Genomic DNA, 23,972 nt, shown 5'->3' on the forward strand with positions numbered 1-23,972 from the left:
AGCCATTTGTGTTGTGTCATAATGGTCTATGATTCAGAGCTCACCTCAGCACCTTGGACAGCAGCACCTGGTTAAGTTCTCATGTTAGCACATGAATTGCTAAATTCTTTATTAAAACAATCTCATTATCCATAATAACACTATAAGGTAGGTAATATCATTTTTTCTGTATTTACAGATGAAACTGAGGCTTTGAGACATAGGTACAGAGTTAATAGGTGGCAGAGATGGAATTGAAACCCAGGAAATTTGATTCTAAGCCAAAGATTTTTACACTGTATTTTTCTGCCTCCCTTATAAGTAACATATTATATACGTAAAAAGTTCTTACTTTGTCAGAGGACATCACAGAGGACATGTTTTTCCCCAAATATTAGAAAACAACACAGTACGGGATCCCTGGGTGGCGCAGCGGTTTGGCGCCTGCCTTTGGCCCAGGGCACGATCCTGGAGACCCCGGATCGAGTCCCACGTCAGGCTCCCGGTGCATGGAGCCTGCTTCTCCCTCTGCCTATGTCTCTGCCTCTCTCTCTCTCTCTCTCTATGTGACTATCATAAATAAATAAAATTAAAAAAAATTAAAAAAAAGAAAACAACACAGTACAAATCTGCTTCACACATTACTAGTAAGTAAATGAATACAACCTCAAGTATGAGGACAATCTGTTGTCAGGCAACTTCTTGGCTCACTTCTATCTTAAAGCAAATCAAACACTATGTTTTGGTCAAGTGCATTGTGCTTCCATTGCCTGTGTAATTCACAATTACCATAATAAGGGCACTTGGTTCTCTCTGCACTATGACGAGGACATCGGAGGAGCTAGTTGGAGAAGTTCAGAAGCACGATCAGTCATTGTCTGGAGATTTATGATCCACATATAAGATAAACAGTCTGGTACATTCTGATTCTTTTACTGCTGAGCTGCACCATCTGTCTCCACCCAGGAATCTTAAAGATTTCTTAGATAACGTTGCAGGATCATCTTTTAAGAGGCATTGTCGGTGGCCCTCCAACCCATTGTGACTAAAGCAAACTTGATAGGAGGGTGCTAACCAATGAGTCTCGGAAATTAAAGGACTTAGTACAAATAAATATCCTATCCGTGAAAATAAGCTTTTATTAACAGGTGTAGCAAAGGGAAAAAGAAAGTGTATCTCACAATTTCTGAAGATTTAATTAGACATGCCAATACCTACTCTGGCTATAGATTTAAGATATAAAATGTAGGTTTTGACACAGTAAGACTGCCTTGCTAAAATAAACCATCACTGATTTAAATGATAGCATGAGAGCTGTGCTTAGCTACAGTGACAGAGATCGTGCTTACCAAATACTCAGTGGTCTTTCTATCGTAGTGCCTTTGAAAATTATTTGGCATAGCATTCTTAGGGTATGTTTTTCTAAAGATCAACCTACACCTTCATTATGTATTTTCCCATCCCCCTTGCAGTTAGATTAGGAATATATGAGTAAGTTGACCAATGGGCTCTGACTATATCCCTTCCAGGCTGAGGCATGTAGGAGCCTTCTCCATGTCTCCCTTCCCCAGCAGAGACAACCTTGGAGAGCATACACAGATCACAGATGTCCTAGAATATGGAGGCCAGCCTGGGCAACGCTGGGTTGTGATGAAAGTGAGAAAGAAACTTTTAATGTGTTAAGCCCCTGAGATTCAAAGTTATCTGTTGCAACTAATTACTCTGAATAATACAGCCATAAATATCAGATGGCATTGAGATATATCACCACTAGGGAAAGTCTTATTTTCACTACCAACCTGGGAATAAATCAGGAAAGAAGAGTTTCTCTTATTGGAGGAGTTAAAGTTTTGTAGCTAATCCACGTATTGTCTTTAAAAAGTTTGCTGATTGCAGGGGTCTTTGAGTGCTTTTTTTTTCTAAAGATCAGCTTGTACCTTAATTATGTTGAGAGATATGCAAAATAAAGATCTCTGCCCCTGGATCTTGTTGTTTTTAGTATTATCTTAGTCTTATTAGCAGGTTGAAAGAACAACATCTAATTCCAGTATCCTGAGCTACCAATACCAGCAGTCTCCAGACCAGAGTAAGCTACCTCCCTGGCAAGAGCTTTAATGTCACATACTTCCTTGATCCATCTTTTGGGGCTAGGTATATCATATTAATTGCGTGGATTTGAATGCAGTATGGACAGGGTAGCCAGGAGAGAAGGGCAGAAGAACCAAGCTTTTAACAAGCTGCCATCATTAGCTATCTGTCTATGAAGAATTAATTTTATGGGGAAAATCTCATTGTTATTTCAGGAGGCATCTGTCATATTATTTTAGCTACAATAGATGAAACATAATGAAGCAATTGTTTGCAAGAAGGCCTTGGCCATAAGCTACTTTTGGTGACTCAGAACTGATTACATTATTCTAAGGGTTGTAAAAGACTATGGTGTATGTAGGAATACTGACTATAGGGATCCCTGGGTGGCGCAGTGGTTTGGCGCCTGCCTTTGGCCCAGGGCGCGATCCTGGAGACCCGGGATCGAATCCCACGTCGGGCTCCCGGTGCATGGAGCCTGCTTCTCCCTCTGCCTGTGTCTCTGCCTCTCTCTCTCTCTCTGTGACTATCATAAAAAAAAAAAAAAAAAGGAATACTGACTATAACTCATCAAAGGAAATCATCTTTCATGAGATGTGATTAAGAAGTCTTGATCAAGAATATATGTCAACTTCCCATACCCACTCTAGATGGAGAAATCTCTATTTTTAAAGATGTCTCAAAATGGTTTCCCATTATTTACTGAAATTTTGTGTGTCTCCTTTTTTTTCCACAATGGCAGCCTTACTGCGCATTAGGGTATACAAAAAAAGGGACCCTGCCTCAGTATGACAACAATGAACAGGGAATCAGCAATTTTCCCAGGCTCAAGGGGAACTATGTGGAACTAAGTATTTCCCCATCCACAGGTTTCTGTCCTTGTAGAGGAACCATTGCATTACATTCTTGGACTCTCTCACCCCTTCTTCATCCCCAGGAAAGAACAAATTTCTTATGTGCTGTGAGACTTTAGGAACAGGAACTATGACTCTGTACGTTAGTCCCTCCTTTCTCTCTTTTCTTTCTAGGATTTTTCTGATTGCAGAGAAGATATGCCACAATGTAAACTTAGGGGTAAAGACTCTGCCCCTGCAGGGGGAGGTCATAGTTTTTCTATGCTACCTGTTAGGGGTGGAGAAATTGGTCAAGTTCTGAGATTTAGCATCAGGGAATCCTCTCTTGTCACATACCTAGGTTATATCCTTCAATTCAATGTTAGTCGGCAATAAACCTTATACTTTTATCTTCATTTGCCTGACTCCTTTATCTTCTGGTTCAGAACTTGGTATGAGAGGAAGAGGTATGCCAACTCAGGCCAGAAATCTACCTCCAAACTAGAGGAATGTGTGCGGAAGACAGTTTGTAAAGTCCCCAAAAAGGGCCTAAATGATTCTGATTAGCCAACTGAACCCAACTCAGTTGGGGCAAGGGATGAAATGTAATTTCACATGAAGATAAAGTCCTATTTTATTGAACTCAGGGCGAAAAATCTTTTGGTCCTCAGGAAGGAACTAGAACCAGGAAATGCAAGCCCAAATGGAATCTTTTCCACCCCTTGTCTTGGCGTCTCTGTATACTTGCTTCATTCTTTCTCTGCTTCTCCAGACCATACAGTGGTGTGAGTGTGTGTGTGTGTGTGTGTGTGTATGTGTGTGATGGGGGTGTCCGCAATGATCCAATCAATTTTAACCACAAGGAGAAAAATCATATAGAACAATGTGTATATTGTATCAAGAAAGCAATAATGTAGGTTATCAAGTGTTAGGAATGGGAAACAGCTGTATGAGGTTTGAGGACAATAGTGTAAAACAGGTGGATGGGAGAGTGAGACTGGAAATTCAGTATTATAGCCTTGATAGTCTGTTCTGGGGGTACCTGTGGGATTTGTGGTCCTGTATTAGAGACCAGTCACCCCAGTCACAGTTGCCTCCCTAGTCATGGACAGCCCCGGACGTGCAGACATATAGCAGAGGCAGAGAGCTGAGCTTAACCTGCTATGCTTTGTCAGGTGAGTAAATCAGAGGAAGAGAAGATATTGATGGGATTTTGCAGAAATAGGTAAAACTACCTTTGCTCTCTTTTGGTTTTCACTTAAATCCACTCTTATAGAAGACCGTGATTTGCTCTTCCAATTTGGACCAAGAGCATGGCTTTCCAGGCTTGCTGTAGAATTCTCCCCCTGGAATTTCTTTTTTTTAGTGGGCACTGAATTAGTGGCATCATTTCTTACATCTGACAACCTCTCTCACATTACTTTTTATCTTATTTTCTCAGGATATTCTTTAGATGGAAAATTTTACATGTGAATTTCCCGAGACTCTGTATATCTAACATTGTCTTTATGTTACCACCATTGTTGATTGATAATTTGGATGTAGGATCCTAGCTTGAAAACTATTGTCCTCAGAATTTTGAAAACTTTGCTTTCATGCCAGTCTGACTCTTACTCCTCTATATGGTGACTTCTTTTTATTCCATGCAAGTATTTAGGATCTTTCCTCTACCCCTGAAGTCCTGAAATTTCACAATGGTATGTCTATTTGTGGGTCTTTATTCATGCATCCTTCTTGAAATTTGGTGAGTAAATTCACCCTTAATTTAAAATAATCCAACTCAGGGATGCCTGGGTGGCTCATCAGTTTAGCGTTTGCCTTTGGCCCAGGCGATTATTTTTTTTTTTAATTCAACTCAGATGAATACTAATTTAATTTTAACATTATATAGGAACTTTACCCCAATACAATATCCCTTTCTTCCTTCCTGCTTGGGCTATTATTGCCACACAAAGTACATCTTTACATATTATAAGTCCAACAGTATAATTAGTTATAAATGATTATTATTAATTATAGTTTTATGTGGTTACCCTTTAAAGCAGAAAGAGAAGAATTATGAGAAAGGCAATTTCAAATCTAAAGATTCATGTCTCTTTGGCTCTGACAAATTTTCTTCTATTATTTCTTTAATAGTATCTCCTTTTTTTCCTTGTTTTCTTTTCATAAAGTTCATATTAGTGAGATTTGTTGTCTCTTTGTAGCTTTGCTCTGCTATCTGAACTCTTCTGTTATTCAACCAACGTTTACTTCCTTTTTTTTGTTATTTCATATTTTATTGGACTGATGTACATTTCACCATTTCTGAAACATAAAGCTAACATAGAACTAAGAATGTAGGATAGTAAAGGTGGTGAAGCCATCCACAACTGTATTGAGTAAACTAGAAAGATAGCTGGAATCAAGGGAAAAATGTTTTTAAGTCTGAGGGGAGGTCCTTAGTTCCTAACAAAACCCTACAAACTCTAATAATACAAAGGTCAGTTTATGGAAAAACTCCAAATTGCCCATTAGGCAGGAGAAATGGGCAGGATAGAAGAACGTGGGTTGTGGGGTCCACAGCAGGGATGGCTGGGCTGGAGGCTGCGGCTTCAGGCCTGGACTTGTAGGTAGGATCAGGCTGGAAGAAGTCTAGAGGGCAGGTTACTGCATTCATCCACAGCCCTGGCTTCCCTGTCAGTCTCTAGGATGTGGCTGCTTTCCTCAGATCAGGCAAAGTGTACTTTCTAAAACCTTTTGTTGTCTGTTCCCTTTCTTTCTTTCTTTCTTTCTTTCTTTCTTTCTTTCTTTCTTTCTTTCTTTCTTTCTTTCTTTTTCTTTCTTTCTTTCTTCCTTTCTTTCTTTCTTTCTCTTTCTTTCTTTTTCTTTCTTTCTTTTCTTTCTTTCTTTCTTTCTTTCTTCTTTCTTTCTTTCTTCTTTCTCTTTTTTAAAAAATATTTATTTATTTATTCATGAGAGACACACAGAGAGAGGCAGAGACATAGGCAGAAAGAAGCAGGCTCTGGTGGGGAGCCTGAAACAGCACTCCATCCCAGGACCCCAGGATCACGACCTGAGCCGAAGGTAGACGCTCAACCACTGAGCCGCCCAGGAGCCCCATGTCTGTTCCTTTTCTATAGTACTTTGTTCTTAATTTATGGATATATTTTATAAATTTAGTAAGTTAACTAGTAATACACGCTCCTGGGGCAAAACTCAATAGTTCAAAAAAAAAAAAAAAATGGATAGTGACAACTAAGCTCTCTCTCTCATTCAGTTCCCGGCCCTAGAGATGACTTTGTGAATAATTTGTTGTGAATCCCTCAGAGATATTTCAAGAGTTTTAAAAACATACCTACCCTTCAAGATACAGTCTTGAATCTCTCTGAAAATGTAATTTCAGTTTTGCTTTCCTTTTTTTATTCTTTCCTAAATTATCTCGTTTTTTTTTTTTTTAAGATTTCATTTATTTACTTGAGAGAGAGAGAGAGGGCTCACAACCAAGGGGAGGGGCAGAGGGAGAAGTAGACCCCTCGCTGAGCAGGGAGTCCCAGGAGGGGCTCTATCCCAGGACCCAGAGATCATGACCTGAGCCGAAGGCAGATGTTTAACTGACTGAGCTACCCAGGCACCCAATTATCTCGTATTTAGTGGATTTTCTCCTGTTGCAAGTGTTAGTATATTTTCTTGATATTCTAGTAGTAGAAAAGCTGCCCAGGAGCTGTGTTCACATGTGGTAACAGTGGTAGAGTCAACACGAAGGACTTGTTTGAGCGGTTGAGAGTTGGTCTCTGTGCTCATCAAATGACTAAATGGAGGGGCTACAAGCTGCCTGGCAGCCCTTGTCAGGCGGTCTCTGTTCTATGTGTTTACACAGACTTCAAATTAATGTCTGTTGCCCATCTCACTCCTCACTCCCACCTTCAACCCCTGCCAATTCCTTGACCCAGAGTTTCTCGGGGTTTCGCTCTGCAGTTCAGAGCTCTCCATGCTACTGTCCTTCTTTGCATTCACCCCTGGCCTCCACCAGTTTGTAGTCATCATGAGGCTCCTCCACCAGATGGAATCTCCCACCTGCTGGTGGTGCCCTCCAGTACCCGGGGCTTGGAAAAAGTTCTGGCCATTGGAAAATACTGCAGTGTAAGTGCCCCAGAGTAGCCTGTCAGGACATTTGTGTAGTAACGTAAAAGGATAGCCTATAGTGGGGGTGGGGGCTTCTCTATAGAAGGATATTTTTTTTCATGTGAAGAGATGAAAGTCTGTTCTTGTGGACTTGGAGACATATTTTGGGGGGAGCCCCAGAACACAGGCGGGAGAGGAATGCTATTTTTATTCATATGTTCCTACATCTTCTTCTACTCCCCATCTGGAAGTTTGGTATTTTCCTGAGAGACATCTGGCAGCCCTGTCTGTTCCAGGGCTCCTCATTAGTTTAAATTTTTTTTGTTTTGTTTTTTATTCATGATAGTCACACACACACACACAGAGAGAGGCAGAGACACAGAGGGAGAAGCAGGCTCCATGCACCGGGAGCCTGACGTGGGATTCGATCCCGGGTCTCCAGGATCGTGCCCTGGGCCAAAGGCAGGCGCCAAACCGCTGCGCCACCCAGGGATCCCTCCTCATTAGTTTAAACAACACAACAATTCACAGTACTTATTATTTCTTCCTTATAAATACAGCACCGTGCGATGCTTGCCACACTCTGGAGATGACCACGGCTCCATCTCCCTGGAACTAGCTCCCATTTCCTAGTTTTAGGCACGTTGTTCTCTTCTTCTGACAGGAGGGCCCGCACTCATCTAGGCTTCTAGCAACACTATAAAATTAGAAGGAAAAAAAACCTTCAGAAGTTGCAAAACAGATGATTAACAGTAATGCTGTGGCCTTCCTAAGTTAAGGATATCACGCTGTTTGCCCATTCACACATGCTTATTGATTTAATGTTTTGTAAATTTAGCTCTCTTGAGTCTGGGCTGATGTGTGGGTGCGTACACCAACCAGATTGATATTTGTGCCACAAGTGAGAAATAACTTGATAATTTATGAGCGGTGAAACCCAAAGTCGGACAGGTTTTCCCTCGGGGAAGGAAAAAACATATGCAGCTCATCGTAGACAACTCTCTTCTTAGGTTCTTTGGTTTTAAGGAAGTAGGAACTTTCTGGTGCAGTGGTCGAAGGGGAGTTATGTAGTCAGTCGGCCCACATTTTCTTTTTTGAAGTGGATCTGAGAGGAATGTGCCTGAGTGGCGGGGTTTCCTTCTTGCTTTCTCTCTGTATCGGTGTGGAGGCTGGTGTTTGCTAACCAGGACATCCTGGGAGTTCAGTGGCCACATCGAGGATGTCTGGGCATGGCTACCGAGTGATTGGCCAACGGAGATGCCACGCTGGGGGAGTAATTAGTAGGTTGGGTTCTATGCAATGTCTGATATGAGCCCCTGTCTTTCTTATATGCCTTGTGTTCAACAAAAGAGCTCTCTGGGTTCTTCTTTTAAAGTAAGGGAAATGGATTTGGTTATAAAGGGGCAAAGGAGGTTGCTTCATTGGAGAGAAGGGTATATATCAGTTGGGGGAGGAGAGATTGCTTGGAGATCCTCTTGGAAAATGCACTTCCCCCTTCCCCCAAATACGTATATTTGCATACACACTGCTTGCACAAGTATTCATGCTCACTTGATGGGAGGGATGGGGAATACTGAAGGCAAAAAAGGAGGAGCCAGCCAGTCCATCCCCTTCCCCAACAACCTTGCTCTCTTTTCACTTGGAGAGGTCCTTGGCAGCTCAAGGGCACCTGAGCCAGAAAACTGATTTAAAATACAAAAGCTCGTGTCAAAAGTTCTTGACCTTCAGAGCAACATAGATCCCTCAGGGGCCATGCGCTTCGGTGCAAGACACAAGTGACTTTGGCCATCATGGAGGAGAGAGAGGGTTGGAAGTCAGGAAGGTGATTCAAAGGTTGAAGCTGAAAGGGGAAGGAGGCACAAGGGTAGGCAGGCAGTGGTCTGTGGTAGGTCTGGGAAATGGTCAGGCACGTACTGTTGATTTGTTCATGAAAGCCCAATGCTGCTGCTTGGTTCTTACTCTCAGTTCAAGCTGGCAGTGCTCCCACCAACCAAATTCTCTTGTGTTCTGGGGCTTCTCTGCACATCATGTTGTAAGTGTCATGCGCTCACCCACGTGTACTTGCTGATGCGAAGTATGGGCCAAGACAGCCACAACCTCAGATCTCCTTAAGATGAGCTCTCTTCTACCTGCAGTCCTTACGAAGTTGCTGCTTGACAATCCCTCCAGAGTCTAAGAAGCCCCCCTGTTCAACAGAGAGTCTGGGAAGCACATCCCAGACTCTCTGTTAGGATCTAAAGACCCTAACATCTTTAGAAGTTTTGTCTATTTAAAAGAGGCTAGGAGGTGGCATCTTAAATTATTCTGAGGTTTTAAAAAGGATGACTCTTACAGGTCCATCCTAGATTTGATCTTTGCCTGGAAGCCATTTCTTAATGTGAGAATAGTTTGCTATCTTAAGAGACTGAGAAAATACATACTTTTATCTTCAAGTCTAAAGAGTCCTGGCTCCCTTACATTTCTTCAAATTTTGCTTGAAATCAAACAGTTGCTGTATTCATTTTTTATTTCTGCGTAACAAATTATTACAAACTTCGTAGCTCAAAGCAACACAAATTTATTATCTCACAGTTTCTGTGGATCAGGGGACCAGCATATTTCAACCACGTGTTCTGCTCATGGTCTTATAAGGTCAAGGTGCCAGCCAGCCATTCTTCTCTGGAGGCTCCACTGGATAAAGACCTGCTTCCACACTCCCTTGGTTGATAGCAGAATTGATATCGTTGGGTTGTGTAATGGAAGTCCCACTTCTGGCTGCTTTCAGCTCTCAGGTCCTTGCCATGTGGCTCTTCCATGACCTCTCACACTTCAAGTCTCTTCTCGGAAAGGGACTCGCCTGATTAAGGGCTCATCTGTTTAGATCAAGCCCATCTACGATAATCTCTTGATTACCTGGAAGTTAACTGATTGGGGATTTTAACTACATCTGTGAAATGCCTTCTGCTATATCTCTTTCTGCTTTCCTAACCTAACCATGCATGCAACAGCAGGAGGTAGAGATCATGGGAACCATCTTAGGGTTCTGGGATCACAGCTCCTTTCTTGGGTTATTTTCCTTTTCCTGTTCTATTATAGGTAGCTAAAAAACCCCAAGCAGAACCATCAGTGCTCTTCATGAAAACTTCCTTAGCTAGATCATCAAGTTTATTACTAGATTATATTTTCTATTTTTCATGTTCTGATCCTACATAACAAGTGTCCTGTTTTTCTAGCTTCTAATAATAGTTCCTCTCTTTCCTTTAGGCTCTTACTGACAGCTTCCTTGAGACTTTTTAGACTTTTCCTAACACTCTCCTTGAGGCCCTTTAGTTTTCACTAACATTCTTGTGACCCTTGAGACCCTTCCAGCTTCCATGTGGTACCAAAGCCAAAGACATGTTTGGGGTTTCGCTAATAGCAGTCCCCAAATCAGACACAAGTACCAAAATCTGCATCAGCTGGCCACAGTGATATAGCAAGTCACTCTAAAACCTAATGACTTAACACAGCAACAATTGTGGGGGGAGGAGTTTGTTTTTTTTGTTTTTAGCTCTTGAATCTGCCAGGATAATTCCAGACATAAGTCTGTGTTTACTGAACCAATTAACACATAAGATGAGATGAGATTACTCTGTTAGCATAAAGTTCTCTGGTCTAGGAGTTCTACTTTTTTTGCCATTGAAAATCAGTTGTTTGGGCCAAACTCCCCACAGAGAACTAAAAAGCTGGAACACACACACGCACACACACATACACAGACACCAAGACAGTTAAGATGTATAGGGAAAATGTCTTAGGTAGAGGAAGGAAGCCCAAAGAGGTGATTCTAGCATTTGGTGCCACTATCCTTTCAAGAGAAAGAGCACTGTTATTACAAGCAGTAAATCAGAAGCTAAGCAGAACTTTTAGCAGACACAGGCCTATGGGGCAAAAGCTGAAGCTCAAGGGATGTCAGAGAAAAGGAATCTATTTCTAAAAGGATTCCATAGGACTATATATAAGAACTAAGAGTAGACCGGAAATAGATCGGTCATCCCAGATACTGACGTCCAACTTCATTCAAATCACTGTAATTTCTGGTCATAAGGTGATCTGGAGGCACTAGCTCAAGGTCCACTTCCAGAAGTAAAAGATCATATTCTTTGAAGGAAGATAACATTATGCAGAGCTTCGATTTCCTCTCCATTTTTATATATAGTGCCTGGTACCAAATCAAAAACATTTTGGGGGCAGCCTCAGTGGTTTAGTGGTTTAGCGCCGCCTTTAGTCCAGGACATGATCCTGGAGACCCAGGATCGAGTCCCACGTCAGGCTCCCTGCATGGAGCCTGCTTCTCCCTCTGCCTCTCTCTCTCTCTCTGTGTCTCTCATGAATAATAAATAAAATCTTAAAAAAAAAAAACTGGACACATGCTAGTTCACCAGCTTCTCCAATAAATTTCGTAAGATTAAAATCAGAGGGTATATTCCTTGACCACTGTGGAAATAAGTCAAATATCAATAACACCACCATGAAAAAAAAACTACAAAATTTCTGTACGTTTGGAACTTAATTCACTTCTAAATAACACATGTGATCCAAAGGAAGTTATAATGGAAATTAGAAAATACTTAATTGAATAATAATGAAAATCAGACATAGAAAGTTTGAATAATGAAACCAAAGCAGTGCTTGGAGGGAAGTAAATGGATGTCAATATATATATTAGAAAAGCAAAGGAGCTTCAGATCAGTGATTTAAGTATCTATCTGAAGTTATAAAATCAAAGGAAACCCAAAGTAAATAGAAGCAGGGAAATTATAACTCTGAGAGCAGAAATTGTTTAAGAAGAAAAATAAAGATTAACAAAGCCACAAAAAGCATTCCTTGGAAAGCCTAGGAAAACTAGTAATACTTTGACATGACTGATCAATGAAAAAGAGAAGGCACAAAAAATCAATAATAAAAATGAGAAAGAAATATTACCACTGGACCTTCTGACAATAAAAGAGATAATATAAAGATATTAGGATTATGATGAGAGATTAGAAAGTTTAGGTAAAATAGAGAAATTCCCAGAACACAGTTGCTACCACTGACAGCAAAAGGTAGAAACTGATCAACATTCTAAAATGTATATGGAAAGAATAATAACTGAGATAATCTCGATGAAAAAAGAACAGGGTTGGAGGAGCCAGATTACTGAACATCAAGATTTTTTTAAAAGATTTCATTTATTTATTCATGAGAGATACAGAGAGAGAGAGAGAGAGAGAGAGATGGAGGTTCCCTGCGGGGAGGGAGAAGTGGGTTCCCTGTGGGGAGCTCGATGCAGAACTCGATTCCAGGACTCCAGGATCACAACTTGAGCCAAAGGCAGATGCTCAACCACTGAGCTACCCAGGTGCCCCTGAACATCAAGATTTGTTATAAAGCTACTACAGCGGAGACTGTGAGGTTGGCACAGGGATAGATTAGCAGACATGGAATGAAATAGAATCCAGCAAAAGGCCCATCAATAAGTGACACCTGATTTATGTGAAAGATGGCACAGCAGAGAAGGGAGAAGAGAGTTTTGTTGAGTCAGTTGGATATCCACACGAGAGAACACTGAAAATAAGATTCAGCTACTTTTAGACTGTAGGAAAATTTTCTAGGGACGCCTGGGTGGCTCAGTGGTTGAGCATCTGCCTTGGGCTCAGGGTGTGATCCTGGGGTCCTGGAATCGTGTTCCTCATCAGGTTCTCTGCGGGGAGCCTGTTTCTCCCTCTGCCTGTGTCTGCCTCTCTCTCTGTGTCTCTCATCAATCAATAAATAAAATCTTTAAGGGAAAAGAATTCTAGAAAAAAAAAAGGAGAAAATCTTCATGGAGTCAAGTTGATAAAATTTCTTAAATGGAACACATAAATCACTAACCATTAAGGGAACAATGAATAAATTAGAATAAATTAGATGTAGGAACTCCCATTCCAAAAGGAAAAGACACCAAAAAGAGAGTGAAAGGCAAGCCACAGAGATTTTATATTTAGAATCTGAAAAACATATACAAAGGGCTTGTATCCAGAATATGTAAAAATGTCTATAAATCCATAAGAAAAATACAGAAATCCTATAGAAACATATCCAAATGGCCAATAAATATCTGAAAAGATGCTCAATATTATGATGAATCAGGGAAATATGCAAACTAAAATCACAATGAGATACTACTACCCCACCACCAGAATGGCTAAAATTAAAAGACTGGAAATATCATTTGTTGGTGGGAATATGGGACAGCGAGTGGTGGTGGGAGTGAAACTGGTGCAACCATTCTGGGAAAGTGTGCATTACATGTACATCTATCTTATGACCCAACGAGTACTCTCCTATATTTATATTGAAGAGAAATATGTATGTATATGAGCCAAAAGACACAGCACCATTATCTGTAATAGCTAAAAATAAATAAATAAATAAATAGATAGATAGATAGATAGATAAATAAATAAATAAAAACCAAAGTTCCACTAACTGCCAAATGATAAATACCATGTGGTTGAATCATAGAATAAACGAGCACACAGCAATGACCATGCAAATGCTACTGCCACACAACACGGATCCACCTCACAAACATAATGTCAAGCAGAACCGTCAACTACCCCCACCTCGGCAACATACAGTATGTGATCCCATTTACAGAAAGTTTGAAAACAGGAAAAAATCACCTTGAATGGTTATCTCTGGGGAGGACCGAGCCTCTACTAGCTCGGTGGAGGTCTATCGGAGGGTGGGTCTGTCCCCAGGCTCATGGAGCTTCCACAAGCACAAGTCAGCATTCAGCCAGACTCAGCAAACACTTTGCTAATCTCCAGAGTTTTCTCTGTGCAACTTCCTCCTCTTTGATATGCTGCTTCCCAAATTCTAGCCCCCCTAGCCTCCCAGAACTCCTCAGCAAGACCCTCAGACTCTGGGTTCCCTCTTGCTGAGCTAAGGACTGGAAACAGCCTCCAGGCAGGATGCTGAAGCAATTGAAGGGCTCACTTCATTTGTTTGCCTTCGTGGATCACAGTCTTGCAAGGCCTGTTACCCAATGTCTAAAAACCATACTTTCATCTTCGCTCCCTCGTTTTCTAGTTGTTTATGGCAGTACTGTCATTAAAGGAGCAAGTGTTTGGATCCCATTCCTGGAAATTCTGATTCAGTAAGTCCAGAGTAAGGCCCAGGGATTTGCCTTTTGAAAAAAATATGCATCAGTGATTCTACAATGCAGTTCCCCAGTTGTCTATGATTAAGAAAAATAATAAGGCCATTGTCATTCATGACAGGCCTATGGTTCCCTATTTGAAATACTGCTGGTCACATTTATGTTGAAACATATGCACACGGTGTGCATATTCAGTTAGCATATAATCATTTCAATGATTTTGCATTTATGTTTATGTTATTTTTTATATACATGTTATTTTCACTACACCAGACATTGTGAATCTACGAATTTGAACTATAAAGTGAAAATATGTTCACCACTTTAAAGTACAAAGTCAACTTGGCTTGATGTGCATGCCTAATTTTACAAATCATGTTGGATAGCCCTATATAGACGACATCTCTGTTCAAGGGTATTTGAGACTTATTGATCTTTAAAGAAAATTGCTGAGCCCACTTAAATTCAGAATCTGTAATCTATAGTAGTTCTTAGATTATGCAAACACACACACTCTAATTTGCATACATATAAATTTTGAAATAATAGAATAGCATCGATAGCTAATATTTACTGAGCACTTATGTGCCAGGCACTGAACTAAATTCTTTATAATGATTTTATCTTTTGAAGCTCAAAACCACCATAAAATGTAGGTCTTATCATTATGTCCTTTTACAGAGCCTGTTATGTGGCCCAATGAGAAGGTGTAGAACCACAAACCAAACCAGAAAAATTCCCTCCAGTGTTTTGAAATAAGTAGATGAAACAGTGAAAGAATTTTAACCAAACTCTTTTCTCAGATTAATAGGATTTTAAAATAAACCTCTTTTATGGAAAGAAGTAGGGTAAAAAATAAAATTTGCAAATGGTAAGTTCCTTTCCCCCCTGAGTAAACAATGACCCCTCAAGTCAATATTTACTATTATTGATTGAAATCTAAACATACGGGGAGTTCAACTGAAAAAGGAAGTTTTGCCATATCAAAGAACTTTGAAGCAGATAAAGAAGAAAATGATTAATCCTGGAGGAATCAGAACTTTGATCCCATGTTTACCCTCAGGTGAATGGCAGCAGACGCTTTACCAAAGAAGAGTCATTAAAATGAAATCAGGGACTTCAGGAATCCCTGGGATCAATACATAGCTTTCTCCATTTTTGGAAAAGCCTGTCATCTGTCCCTGTGCAGTGTGGATGGGGTCTGTTCAGACATCTCTCCATACCTTACATTTTCTGCTCATTAAAGCCACAAAACTCAAGGTGGTTACCTGAACTAAAGCCACTGAACTCAAGATAGTTCAGCCATTAGGTCAGGAATTGTCCTATCTCCAAAATAAATATTATTAATTTTCACTAAAAACCTCAAGGCAGTCTATGTAGATGTGCTTCAGAGCCTACCATAAAAGGGAAGAGAAAGGGATATTTTTCCATTGCTTCTGGGTTTTTTTCTTTGTCTAAGATATACAAACTTCCTCTCCTTTGTCCTTCCATACCCAGAAACATTTGCCTGTTTTCTAAAACTCAGTCTAAAGAAACTGAGGTTAATGAACTCCACATAAATGGAAATGATGTCCAGGTTTCCAGAGTGAACATTTAGGTTTGTTCATCTCCTCCACCTCTTACAGCAATTGCCAAGTGAGAGCTACACCAGCCCGGAGGCCTAATGAGCACCTGTTTCATTTACTAGGGATATAACTTGAGCTGCTGCAAAAATTGCTTTTGCAGAAAAGATGAGAAATGATAAACAAGCTCCTCTTCCCAGAAGCATAGTAGCTTATCCATAACTACCACTTCATAAACAGATTCAATCCAATTCTTATCTTTTGGTGTCTCCAAGGAAAGCAGTTACCTGCCTTGGAAATAGTGTAGGAAAACATTCGATCTGGCTCAAACTGCTTGGATTTGAAATCCAAGACAACCACCTGCTAGCCGTGTAATCTGGGAAGTCACTTAGCCATCATGTGCCTCACTTCCTTATCTGGAAGGTGGAATAGTAATAGTGCCTATCTCACAGGGTTTTATGAGGATGAGTAGGCATTTTTTTAAAAAATAAAATTCAGCTTTATTTGATTGCTCCCATGGATATTGCAGGAATAAACTCTTCCAAGTATGTATCCATCTTATTTGAAATAAGATAGGTGATATCTGATAGGTTAAGAAATATCTAAATCAATCACATTTGCAATATACCCTAGCTAATTTCATTGAGCCTCAAGACCCCTTATAAATCCCTCCTATACACAGAATCTACCATGACTAGCCTTGACCGAAAGGACATCATGCCTTTTCCTTCAAATTCCCAAATTACTGTAACTGCTGCCTGGCTCAACCCTGTGGTTTATCACATACTGTCTTGTATTCTCAATTATACTTCTTTCATTTCTGCATCATCTTCCTAACAAGACTGTGAGCCATCAAAGGTGAGGGCTATGTTTAATAGTTCTTTGATTCCTCCCTTACACTTAGCATTATCCCCATTGTCATCACCACCGTATCTCTTATTTCTTCAGCTAAGACAATCTCCCAAAAGGGCTGGTGCTGAAGACTGCTGGCAGCACTCCCAATGGCTGGGGTAATAAGTTCTTCATTCCTGAAGGGGACCTGGATGATATAGTGGTTGGTATAATATCCACAGAAGATAGTGGTTGGTATAATATCCACAGAAGGTAGAGCCAGACCTTCCCTCACTTGGGCAAATATTTCCTATCTGTCTCTTTGTGATATAGGTTGGTGCAGATTTTCCAAGGGGGATAGACTCGATGACTTCTGAAGGTTGGCCTTGTCTATTATCAGCATGTGAGTCAATGGCAGTTGAGAGGTTTCCTTGGGCAAACAGTTATTGCCCTTGTGAATCAGATTGTCAATGCTAAGAAAACATAGGTATCTGTTTGAGCAACCGCATTCAATTTACAGATCCAGGCAATTCCACTGATGATTCCTGTCCTCAAACTGAATCCAAGAGAAGCCGAAGAGCTCAGAGCTGGCTCTGCAACTTTAAAAAACAAAACAAAAATAATGGGAAACTGAGAAATAGGAGGTGGTTGTGTCTGGGGTGGGTAGATGATAATGCATGCTCTAAAGCTCCAAATTGGGATAGGCCGGTGAGAATTTTTTAGTTTAACTCTTTTTTCTCCCCAGCATTGCCCTGAACAGGTCACTGACTTTTCTGCCACAACCATGGGACCAATAAGAGAATATTCTGGAAGTTCTGAAGCTCAGGAGGTAAAGAACAGACAGCATAAGTGCAGATGAGTTGGCAAATCCCTGAGAAACCTGCTCCTCCTCAGTTTGAGCAATTGTAACATCTTTGGATAAAAGCAGTTCTTGGGAAGAGTGAACTTCCAAGATGGAAAGAATGATGGAGGAGTGGCTTAATCCTGAATGTCAAAACAAGGCCCTCTCCACTATGGGGCACTCCTTCTAAGTCACTTGGTATAATGCTCCCTATCTAATGCACTTGGAGAAACCCTAGGCAGGGCCTAATCGGCTTTTGTCTCTCTCTCTCCAGGTAAATAATCCTAGTTGAATATACTAGTCAGGGTCCCAGCAGGAAATGGTGGCATACTCAAACCGATGATTTGAGAAGACTTCAGTAATAAGACTATTTATAGTTATGTGGCCAACATACAGCAGTACTCAAGTGCTAGAAAAAGGCCAGGGAGTGGGAGAGGAGGTAGGAGGTCTCAGATTCATAGGGAGAAAGCCTTTTGAAGGGGTCTGTCTTGACAGGAGTTCTGACCTTCGGTCAAGGACACACCCAACATCATAGAGAGAGAAGTGAGAGAATAAGTATCCTTGACTGCACATTCTTCCCTTCCACCATTCTCCTGTTGGGTCTCCCCAGTGGCTGAACCCAACAGGAAGCCAGAGGACAAGGGATCCTGTAGATGTCATCTGCACAGGTCAGGCTCAGGAACACTGAGCAGGGTGGGGATGGTGGAAAGTGGATCTAGAAGGGCAAACAGAAAACCTCCGAAACACCAAGGTAGCTGATAATCTCAAGGGACAAATAATGAGATATTTTGTAAGCATTTTAAACACTATAAAATGGGAGCAAATAATAAAAATCTTGCCCTCAAAAAAAAAAGGAGAATTTATGTAACTAAAAGATTTTTAAACAAATAAGTAAATAATATTTAGAGATATAAAGAGGAATATGGGAAATATGATGCAGAAGAAAATGATTATGAAAAATAGGCAATAGAATATATTGTGATGGAGAATAATACAACAGATGGGCTTAATAGCAGAATGATTATAGTCAAAGAGCAAATTAGTGAGCTGGAAGATCAGGTCAAGGGACTCATCTTGAAGTTATTTGGATGGGGTAAAAAGTTTAGGAGAATGAAAGAGAAGTTAAAAGACATGAAAAACATGTTAGTTTCCATCTGCTGGCAGTCCCAGATGAAGATAAGGGTTAAGTGAAAACAAGAATGTTTTTAGGAAATAATGCCCAAAAGTCTCCCAGAATTAAAGAAACCCCTAAAGGGGGCATGGGTGGTGCAGTGGGTGTGACTGCATCTGACTCTTGATTTCTACTCTGGTTGTGATCTCAAGATTGTGAGATCAAGCCCTGTGTCAAGCTCACATGGGGGCAAGAAGCCTGCTCAAGATTCTCTCTCTTCCTCTGCCCCCTATACATCCCCTTAAAAAAAAAAAAATCTAAGTCTCCAGAATGACAACACTGTTAATGCTGACTTAGAGCCCAGAAGAAAAAAGCCTATTCTAAACACATTATAGTGAAATTTTAGAACATCGAAGAACAAGAAAACCAGATTTCTCAACAGCAAAATTGTATAGAAGATAGATATATAATCTCATTATATACTAAAGTACTAAAAGAAAGCAATTTTTAATCTTGAGCTTTATATTAATTAATCTATCATTTAAATGTAATTGGAATAAACATATTCTCAAGTATGTCTCAGAAAGTTTACCATGCCAACATTTTGAAAGACCTCTTGGACTCTGCACTCCAACAAGAAGAGAAATTAATATAGGAAGAAGCAACAAGGTATGAAATGAAAGGATGAATAAAGAATATATTAGGATTTACTCTTGTTTAGTTAAGCCTTGCCCAAGACAAATTACAAAAAGTATATCCATAATAATCCGGAACTAAAATCTTAGCTGATACCCATAGGGTAGGGAAGGGGAAGGGGACAGGGAGGAGGAAATGATAGTATGCCAAAGTTCCTATCTTCTTCGCAGGAACACATATTTTCTGATGACCTTTAGATACTGTTGGAGAAAAACAAGCATAGGCAAGATCTAATAATTGAGATCCTACCAACAGATAGATTCATGAATATAAGAACTTAATACTTGATCTAGATAATATCACAACCAGTAGGAAAAGAATGAGTCATTTAGCAAATGGGAATGGAAGAACAGGCTCACTATATGGAGAAAAATAAGATTGGCTCTCTATACTATGTTAGTTAACATTAGGGCTGTAGATTTAGCTGTCTATATATTACTCTCCGCCACCAAAAAAAAGTGACAGTGTTAAATAAGGCATAAACTATTTCTCTCTCCTATAAGAGAAATCCAGAAGTAGGATGCAGGGCTGGTACTGGAACTCTGTAATTTCACCAAAGCCTTTCTAATTTACTGATCTGCCATCCTCAGCATGTGGCATCCAACCTCAAGATCCTTCTATGGCTCAATACAGCTACTGATACTCCAGTGTCATTTTAGCAGTCCAGGGTGGAGACAGAAAGATTCAAAGGGAGAAAAGAAGGGACATGTCTCCTCCATTTTAAAGAGTCTTCCCAGGAGTCTTTCACATACTTTTGATTATATCTAATTGCTGAGGACTAAGTCATGTGGCCTCACTTAACTGTAAAGAAATCTGGAAAATGTCTTTATTGTGGGTAGCAATATGCCCAACTAAAATTGAGGCTCCTAAAGAACAGAGGAGAATGAGTATTGAGAAGTAACTATTCAATACTGACTACAAAATAATAAGCTCCAATGTGATTAAAGATACAGAGTCAATTAAATAATAGGATAAGATGAGGGCACTTGAGTGGCTCAGTTGGTTAAGTGTCTGCCTTCAGTTCAGGTCATGGTCCCAGTGTTCTGGGATCAAGTCCAGAGTCACTCCCTGCTCAGCAGGAAGTCTGCTTCTCCCTCTCCCTCTGCCCCCTTGTGCATTCTTTCTCACATATATAAATAAAATCTTTAAAAATAATAATAATAAAATAATAAGATAAAATATAGAAGAATATCTTTGCGATATTGGAGCAGTGGGAAGAAGGTGAGTATCAGAAACCAAACATAAAAAACCCAAATCGTAAGAGGAAAATGGATGGATTAAAGTACAGTAAAATAAAGATTCTTCCTAAATGAAAGGCACTGTCGGTCAAATTTTCCATGGAGGGGAAATAAGATATTTGCAAGAAACCAACAAGTATTAATGTCTAGAAAATACAAAAACTTTTCAAATTATCAAGAAAAAAAAGATAATTTAGCCAATGGAGAAACCAGATGGTTATTAAATACATGGAAAGATCCTCAACTTTAGTCGTGGGCAGCAATATGCTAAACATAACAACAATGAGATAATTTTTTGTACATTAGAATGGAAAATATTTAAAAAGTGTCATTAAGTGCTGCTGCTGATGTTGGGAAAGAGGATTCCTTGCCCACAATTGGTCCAATGATTCTGGAAAGCAACCTGGAGGTACTTATTGATACTTAACATTTATGGTCTGGGTCAGGGATGAGGTATTCACCAGAAAGACACTCTGGGAGCACTGATTTCTTCATTCACAAACATGGTGGGACATTGGAAAATGTCAGTGAGCCAGGGATCAGTTCCTAAGACTGGTAATAAACTGTAATGTTAGGTTAGGACACTGGCCGATGACAGACAAAGAAGGGTGAAAAAAAAGCAGCTGGACTGGAACAATTATACTTGACACCAAGGACTAAGGTTGTGACCATCTTCCCTGTGCTTCCTTCTGTCCCCTTACCCCAAAACACCACACGACCCACTCTCTCAGCCCTCACCAACTCTATCTCAAGTACAGAAGGCCAAATTCATTCCCAAAACCCTACAAAGGGAGGTCCTTGAATGACAGTACAGCCTAACAGAACCAGAACTCAGAGATAACACATAGAGGCTAAAAAAAACCCTGTTGTGTGGAACGAAACAAACCAGATGAACTTATTAGCCACAGTAAATTTAAAGTCAGAAACTTAGCTTTAATCACTGAAAAGGGTAGACTGTCAGAGCTCAAAGAACCTTACATATTACCTGATTTATAAATCCACTCAGTCATCCATTCATTCAATTTTCTGAACACATACAATATTCCAGGTACAGTGTTAGGCTCTGGCGATTCACTGATGAATCAAAGCTCATTGCTCCCTGGCCTTCACCAAGTTTCAGTCTAGTGGCAGATACAGTAAAACTCCTTCCTGTCTTTGAGCCTTCATCCTGCCTGCAAGAAACTTCAAATGAAAGTATCCTCTGAAATGTTCTCTAGGATGTAGCTGAAATGTTAGAAGCCGGTCCTAGCAACCCTTTCTAAATTGGACCCTGCCCCCAATACATACACGGGTATCCTCCCATCATAGCACCCCGTTCATATCCTTCATAGTAATACACTTATCACTTGTATTTAAATTATATATTCATTGACTTGCTTTGCTCAATATGTACAGTTTATAGATGGTAAACAGGTCTAGAACACACAGGAAGCTATTATCAGAATCAGGATTAAAACCCAAGCCACCTAAGTATACAGAAAAATTAAGAAGCTAGTAACTTCCCTGAATCTCAGTTTTCCAATCTACAGAATATGGTTGATGATCTAACTTACCATGGAAATCAGGCAAGAAAAAAGATCTAAGTAAAGAGAAAGTCATCCTATATTCATGGATTGTGACACTTAATAGTGTCACGATGGCAATTCTCCTCCAGATTCAACGTAACTCTTATTAAAATCTTATCTGACTTCTAAAGCAATTTTGAAAAAAAAAGAGTAAGGTTAGAATATGCACACTTCCCATTTTAAACAGTATTGCAAAACTACAGTAGTCAAGTATAGACATAAGACATAGACATAGAGACCAATGGAATAGAACTGAGAATAGAGAATAAACCCATATTTTTACAGTCAATTGATTTTGACAAGGATGCCAAAATAGTTCAACACAGGAAAGAATAGTTTTTTCAACACACAGCGCTGAGACATTAGGTATTCACATACAAAGAATGAAGTTCGATTCCCACCTCATACCATATACAAAAATTGACTCACATTTTTACTTAGTAAAAGTTCAATGTTGAAACTATGAAACTCTTAAAAAAAACACGTAAGGGTAAATCTTTGTGACCTTGGACTGACCACTGCTTCTTAGATATGACACCAAAAGAAAGAAAATGATTGGATGTCCTCAAAATTAAAAACTTATACTTCAAAGGGCACTATCATGAAAGTGAAAAACAGCCCACAGAATGGGAGAAAATATTTGTAAATCGTGTATCTAATAAAAGCCTCGTATCCAGAGCATATTAAAAAAAAAAAAAACTCTTACAAGTCAGCAATAAAAAGATTGGCTTGGATCCAATAAAAAATTGGATTTTTTAAATCCAATTTTTAAAATGAGCACAGGATTTAAATAGAAAGTCCTCCAAAAAATAATATACAAACGGACAATAAGCACGTGAAAAGATGGTCAACATTATTACCGCAGGTTAGGATGGCTATAATAAAAAAGATGGACAGTCACAAGTGTTGAAGATGTGGAGAAACTAGAACCCCATATATTGCTTGTGAGAATGTAAAAACTGGCTCAGTTGCTTTGGAAAACAGTTTGGCAGTTCTTCAAGATATTAAACATAGAATTCCCATATGTCCCAGTAATTAAACTCCTAGGTATAGAATGAAGAGGATGAAAACACATATCCACACAAAAACTTGTACTTAAATGCTCATAGCAACAGTATTTATAATAGTCTGAAAGTGGAATGAACCCAAATGCTCATCAACTGACAGATGGACAAACAAAATGTTGTATACCCTTTCAGTGGACTAGTATTAGGCTACCACAAAGAATAAAGTATTGATCCATGCTGCAACATGGATGAGTCTTAAAAACATTAAGAACATTATTGTTCTTAATTAATGTTCTTAAGATTAAGAACATTATTAAACATTATTGTAGGATACCATTTATATGAAATGTCCAGACCAGGTAAATCCATAGAGATAGAAAATGGCTTCGTGGTTGCTGGGGCCAGGAGAGGGGGGAATGAGGAGAAACCACTTGTGGGTGAGGGGGTTCTTTGGGAGGTGAGAAAAATGTTCTGGAATTAGACAGCAGTGATTGTTACACAACTTTGTGAATATACTAAGCCCCACCAAATTGTACATCTTAAAAGGGTGAATTTATAATATGTATAATATGTATATTTATAATATGTATAATATGTTTATTTATAATATGTATATATATACATATATAAACATATATGTATATATATATTTATAATATGTAGATTGTAACAACGATAACATTTTAAGAATCTTTCTGAGTAGGAGTGCCTGGGTGGCTCAGTCAGTTCAACGTCGGGCTCTTGATTTCGGCTCAGGTCGTGATCTGAGGGGTCCTCAGGGTACTGGGATTGAACCCCGTGTCAGGCTCCATGCCCACTTTGAGTTTGCTTGAGAAATTCTCTACCTCTCCCTCTGCCCTCCCTCCTCAAATAAATAAATAAATCTTAAAAAAAATTCTTTCTGGGTATAGTGCATATCAACTTCTCACTTTCCCCAATTCTGATGTTCTTGAACTTGCCTCACTCACCACCT

The 23,972-nt window shown here is 39.7% G+C and overlaps 1 protein-coding gene and 1 long non-coding RNA gene across 2 annotated transcripts in view; one reads left to right on the forward strand and one right to left on the reverse strand.

Annotated features, from left to right (window-relative positions):
• Positions 1 to 47: 47 nt before the first annotated feature.
• On the forward strand, positions 48 to 17,631 carry LOC144292938 (uncharacterized). The gene is made up of 2 exons (XR_013360340.1): positions 48 to 147; positions 17,287 to 17,631. It is a non-coding gene; the product is annotated as an uncharacterized LOC144292938 (long non-coding RNA).
• Positions 6,322 to 23,972, reverse strand: part of LOC144292936 (uncharacterized) — a 36,901-nt gene continuing 19,250 nt past the window's right edge. The window contains exon 3 of the mRNA XM_077863962.1: positions 6,322 to 7,698. Coding sequence (XP_077720088.1) covers positions 7,617 to 7,698 — 82 coding nt within the window. The 3' untranslated portion in view covers positions 6,322 to 7,616. The remainder of the gene's footprint in view (positions 7,699 to 23,972) is intronic.

Source organism: Canis aureus, chromosome 21 (assembly GCF_053574225.1).
Source record: "Canis aureus isolate CA01 chromosome 21, VMU_Caureus_v.1.0, whole genome shotgun sequence".
Taxonomy (NCBI): Eukaryota; Metazoa; Chordata; class Mammalia; order Carnivora; family Canidae; genus Canis; species Canis aureus.